At 38.0% G+C, this 5,752-nt stretch overlaps 1 protein-coding gene across 1 annotated transcript; it reads right to left on the bottom strand.

Moving 5' to 3' along the window:
* Window positions 1–1,302: 1,302 nt before the first annotated feature.
* Window positions 1,303–4,655, bottom strand: LOC110827665 (uncharacterized). The gene is made up of 3 exons (XM_087347888.1): window positions 4,450–4,655; window positions 3,498–3,647; window positions 1,303–2,633 (listed from the first exon to the last, which is right to left on the bottom strand). Exons 2-3 carry the CDS (start codon window positions 3,613–3,615, stop codon window positions 2,308–2,310), a joined length of 444 nt encoding a protein of 147 aa, XP_087204014.1. The 5' UTR covers window positions 3,616–3,647; window positions 4,450–4,655; the 3' UTR covers window positions 1,303–2,307.
* Window positions 4,656–5,752: the final 1,097 nt, after the last annotated feature.

Raw genomic sequence — 5,752 nt, 5'->3', positions numbered from 1 at the left:
GTATGGCGGCAGTATGTGGCGTTAATCGAAACTGAATTACAGCCAGAATAGACGGATAAGGAATCAAAACAAAGAATTTTGGTTATTTACCAGATTTGTTATTTGACTATCTGTTGAAACTGAATAATACATCTCGCCAGGTCACAAGTTCTTGGAATTATATACTCCTTACCACAGAATGTAAACCTATTTGTTCAGAGTTTGTCAGAGCTAGATGTGAATATTCATAACACTCGACTCTCTACTGCCGAAATAACCTAGGATTAACTTTACCAGAAATATAACTGCTTAAGTGAATTTATTACATTAATCAAGTATTTATATAAGAAATTTCTTTTTGTAATACTTTCTACAAGCTGGTGGACACGCTTCTATCCTCAGTACTACTTATTGGTAGCAAAAGTTTGGGTGTTTTTTTGCAAGGCTTAGGAGATTGCTGCTTCCAAATCCCCTTCCCTTACTCTAGCTAGGTTTGAAATCCCTCACGTATGATTGGTGTATACTAATTAGGCTCTAACAATTATGAATCCTCACCTTTCTAAAAATCTCAGATTGGCTGGCGTCTTAACTTTTAAGCTTTCGTTAGTTGGAGACACGGACCAGAACTCCTTTGTCCTTTAGGACAATTCTTTCTCCAACCAACGCGAAGCCAAACTGTCATAGGGGGCTTGAAATAATTGTCAGATCCAGACCTAAGCCTTTCGACCAAACTCGAAACTTTTCACTTCATTTTTAAGTTAAATGTTTTTCAAAGACAGTAACTGTTAAATTATGGCCCTTACAGCATTCGAAACCTATAAATGCCTTTCTACTTGAATTATTTTCCAGCTAAATTGAACTGAAATCGAAATTAAAAATAATATAATTCAGTAATATCATCATCATCGTCAGGAATTAGGCACTAATGCCTGTTCCGGCTTCAAATTTACCTTTCCATCTTTTTCGTGGTCGACCTCGATCTCTTTTTCCGCTGGGTTTGTAACTGAAATTCCGTTATTTCCATCCGATGAAATCCTCTTTTGAAGCTTGTGAGTAGAATTTGTTTCATATGATAAGGGTACCAACTTTACGCAAAACCTCCAACCTGGAGGACCAAGGTATCTGATTTAGTCAGGTACCTACCCGTTGACATGTCCGGCTTGGGAGACCCTGCCAATAGTTAAACTACCAGCTCTTCGGGTCATTGGTACACGCAAGCTCCTTCACCCGCACAAAGGCTTCAAGGTAGAGATACCATTGAGGGAGTTATTTTGTAACATTGTGACTAAAACGAACTCAAACGATATGAAGATTTACAGAATATGGGGAAAAATGCAATATCAAGTATAATAGAAAGTTGTTGATAAAATATTCTCATTGACTTTCCCAGGAAATTACAAGCGAGTAGCGCATAACCTATTGTCACATGCCACATTCCGTTCCCTCCTAGTTTGACATCACATTCTGCTATAAGAACCACACATATTGCAGGAAGCAGTCCTAAAGCACATTTCGTCTGAACAGCTGTTAAAATTGGACAGAACTTTTAATAAATGAGTTCAGCTTGCCCACTTTTAAACATGCGCATTGCTGTTTTGAAGTCAACAATGGTTTTGATATTTATTCTTTGCAGACTTAAATTTGTCGTCGACAGCTTTCAGATGCTATCCGCTAAAGTCACACGTTCTATTTTCAACAAAGCTAATAAACAAGAAAGAAGCCACACTGCTCCATAAAATAGTTTCTTCTTATTCCGTATAGATTATGATTTTACAGATTAAATCTTGCAGCTGTTGCGATTTAAAATTAATTTTAAAACGGCAAGTCCTTTGCGTGTTTAAAAGTATTCATCATTCGTGGGATCGGTCTATCGAAAGGACATGTAGTCGCCTCACGAAACATAAATTCTTATAAGTTTTACACATGTGACCCCCTCATAATCCGAATGAGTGTAGGTTTATGCAATATTTGTACTGTAGGAAAGCTTGTACAATGTTGATTACAATAAATATTCTGGTACAGTAAATATCCGAGAGGAAAGTCTGTGATAGTATACTTAACTCGAAACGTAACGGTCTACATAAAATATGTAACGGAATTTGAGGTTTTAAAGGCGGTTTATATTTCAGGCGGCAAAGAGAGCAGCAAATGACCTCGAATTTGACTTCGACATCAGCTCAGTTGGACGGCGAAGACAGTTTCCCCTCTTAACACTGACGTCAGATCAATTCAAGGGCACTATTAAGAAGGCTGAGCAAACTTTGTTGCTCAAGCAACATGCAGATAAACCCATGCATGGGACCTTCTTCGAAAATGTAGAAAAATGGGCTAGTCTTCTTCTGAGTCTTCGTCTCCGTCTTCATCTTCGTGTCCGTCTTCGTCTGAGTCTTCGTCTGAGTCTTCGTCTCCGTCTTCGTCTCCGTCTTCGTCTCCGTCTTCGTCTCCGTCTTCGTCTGAGTCTGAGTCTTCGTATTTGTTTGAGTCTTCATCTTCTTTTGATTCTCCGTCATCGTCTTCGTATTCGTCTGAGTCTCCGTCTTCTTCTGAGTCTTCATATTCGTTTGAGTCTTCGTCTTCTTCTGGGTCTTCGTCTCTGTCTTCGTCTGGGTCTTCATATTCGTTTGAGTCTCCGTATTCGTCTTTGTCTCTTCCTCCTGCACACACACAAATTCCACAATAGGTCACAGTATATAAGAAAAGCTGCTAAACGAAACTTATTCTAACCCCATTCAGCGGGGCCCTTCTTGATATTTATTACTGTCACCTGGTAATAAAATGTTACACAAGATTCATTACCTTATTCACAAAAGTCGGTACTTGAACTCTTCTCACATACTCTAGTTCCTTAAAAACATTTTAATATTATCCTTCCTTTTAAAGCTATGTAGTGGTATCTTACCTTCAAGATCACCAATTATAACTTTCTACATGTATGTACTTCTCGTAACTTCAATGCTTCACACTGAACAGGTCTTACCCAACAGACTTTACGATCTCAAAATTTGTAATTCCGTAAACGGAACGAATGAATGAAATACAACGAAGAAAATCGATTCCCTTTTGCAGTGTTAGTATTAGTACCAGGAACGAAATTAATGATCAAATACCTACAATATTATTTTCGTACTTGTAGCATCAGGAAATTGTGCCTGACATCTGTTTTCTGTTTCATGAAACTACGTGCGAAAAGCAAAGACTGCGAAGGAACTGCTTTAAACCACCGGCTTTTTGGAGATAACAGCACGGCAAACTGAAATTTCCTTGCTACAAGAACAAAATATTTACCTTTAAAACTGGGATTATGTGACAAATGGGGCATACGTTACTTGAGATACCACAAGAGATTACGCGTTTTTAATTAGTGTTTTTTGTGGAGAATGTAATCGAAACCACGAATCGGTGTTAAAATGCTGTTCATAAAATCTCAGTCACTCAAAGAAAACCAGGAAAACATTTCACAATAGCAAGTTCTGTAAGAAGGATATAGGAGCATCACTCAGAATGTCCAGAATTCTCACCTAGGGCGTGGAACGCGACGCAAGAGAAACCGGCACGTCGAGAAAGCATTGGTGCTACGAACGTCCACTTGTTCGTATCAGGGTCATAAACTTCCACCGAGTTTTGATAACCACACATACCTCTAAGTCCACCAGCGACGTATATTTTGTCTGTAAAAACAAATTACCTATATGACACGAACTTACACATATTTGATGTGGGCAGAGGCTTTAAACTGGTCCGAGCAGAGCACAAACATGGGACAATCCGTCTTTAAGTTTGTAAACCTAATAATGTCCCCCTTCGTGTCACAGAAACTTCACAGACACGGCTGTCTCTGTTCATCTGTTTCTTTGTTTTGAATGCAGACTATCAGCGTGTCAAATAAAACGAGTTTAACCGATAACATTTAAGATAAACACCATAAAGTGCTTAAATTAATGCATAATGAAAGTGATGGTAAGTTACATCTTTTGTGAAACAAATTTTTATTAAATTTGGTAACAGAGATGTACAATACGAACTGCCAAGTGGTGCTCTACATTTATAATATAATGTGCTATTTACATGACATTATTAACTGTCCCATAAACATATTACATCTGTATTATATGAGAGCCTGTTTGATAGTTTGATGGTTGTTTTCATTCACTCCTAGTGCAATGGCAATTATACCTTAAATTTTTTAGTGTTCGTGACAGCACAAATAAAATCGGGCGATGCCACTAACATGAAATAAATATAACCAGCTGCTATCCTCCCTTGGGGACGAAGGTGGCTACAGAATTCTTCCGGTAGCCAACATTACAGAAGTAAGGTTCTCTAGATTCAACGAGATCATCCATATGGCGTTGCTGACACGTAAATGTTTAATGATTACACACCAACCCTCACGACATCACAGACAATTAAAAATACAATTGCAAATAATAATAATAATAATAACAACAATAGTAAATAGGAATCCCTTACCTCAAACTTTGCTCAATAGTAAGAGACCACAATGTCCACTGACAATGACCAATTTAATCAAAAATAAAATGGAGAGAGTGGACGGTAGTATCACAGATTTCTTAAATTGATATTCTAAAAAGATTTTTAGAGCACAAAATTATCTACTATACGACGCACTTCTTCTACAAGCGATTCACAGCTCAGCTCTTACAGAAATAACAAAATCGAATTATTGACGGCAATAATTAAACACAACAATGCAGAGTAAACAGATGACGTAACAATTAGTAAAGGGATGGAGTGCAATACGGTTCATTCAGGCTATTATACTAGATGTATATGAATCGTGAAAAGAGCCTTACGGCATGCTTAAGCGACATTGTTGCAGGCATGGGTTAGAAATTCGAACATTTTTTCTTACATTGTTGTAAACGCAGATGCTCACATAAAAGCTTACCATTGTAGGTTCATATTTACACATTGTTGGTAGTTAAAAAAAACACAAAGAAAATTACTGTTATAGTTTGATTACATTCAATTATAAATGTAAGAAATCAATAATTAATTCTAAATATTTTCAATATAAGAGGAGAATAAATTTAACATTAATCGGAAGAGACGTTAAGAAAACTACAATTCCAATTGCCCTCACTTAAAAATAACACCCGGTTTCAGTATAATTGATTAATTTTAGAAATAATTTTTGAGGGGCAAGGGCGCTGGGCCAAAGAAAATGTTCTCTTCGTTCGAAGGAAGCTGAAAAACGGACCAAGTATGAAGACCTCGTGTTTGAGCTAAGAGAGCTGAATCCCGGATTTACTGTTAAATTAGTAGTCCTCACAATCGGAGTTCTTGGAGGAGTCAAGTCGTCACTGCTGGCTAACATCAAGCTCATTCCGGCATGCCAGCGTAACGCTGAAGCATTACTCAGCCGGATGCAAAAGGCCGTGCTTCTTGGGTCGCTCCGACTACTGCGCGTGCGCACGATCCCAACTCACTGTAGCCGTCCATCTCGTGGTTCGAGCCGTGACTACAGTTTCATCTGGCCTACAAGCATCCGAGTTCTGACGGCAACACGCCTGAAGTTTTTGGCTGTTTGTGGACCAACCAAACATTTGATTCATAATAATAAGGCAAGTCAGGATAACCGTATAACTATTTTGTGGAACCAACAAGTCAAATCGGATAGAACCATTCAATACAACAAACTAGATATTATAATCCGAAACAAGAATGGAACTTGTCTCTTAATTTATATAGCAATACCAACTGACAGGAATGAGATTAGGAAGGAAGCGAAGGAGATCTTGAAATACAAGGA

This window comes from Zootermopsis nevadensis, unplaced genomic scaffold (assembly GCF_977971745.1).
Source record: "Zootermopsis nevadensis isolate Lab colony 2312 unplaced genomic scaffold, Znev_1.0 Znev_ptg000012l, whole genome shotgun sequence".
NCBI lineage: Eukaryota > Metazoa > Arthropoda > Insecta > Blattodea > Termopsidae > Zootermopsis > Zootermopsis nevadensis.
The sequence above is the reverse complement of the archived record's forward strand: the minus strand, read 5'-3'. Positions and strand labels throughout refer to the sequence as shown.

Bases quoted from the DNA above. Each gene is read 5' to 3' on its own strand.
- LOC110827665 (XM_087347888.1), bottom strand. From the start codon at position 3,615: ATGTGTGGTTATCAAAACTCGGTGGAAGTTTATGACCCTGATACGAAC. The intron at 2,634-3,497 runs GTGAGAATTCTG...GTGTGTGTGCAG, and splicing joins CGTCGCGTTCCACGCCCTAG to GAGGAAGAGACAAAGACGAA.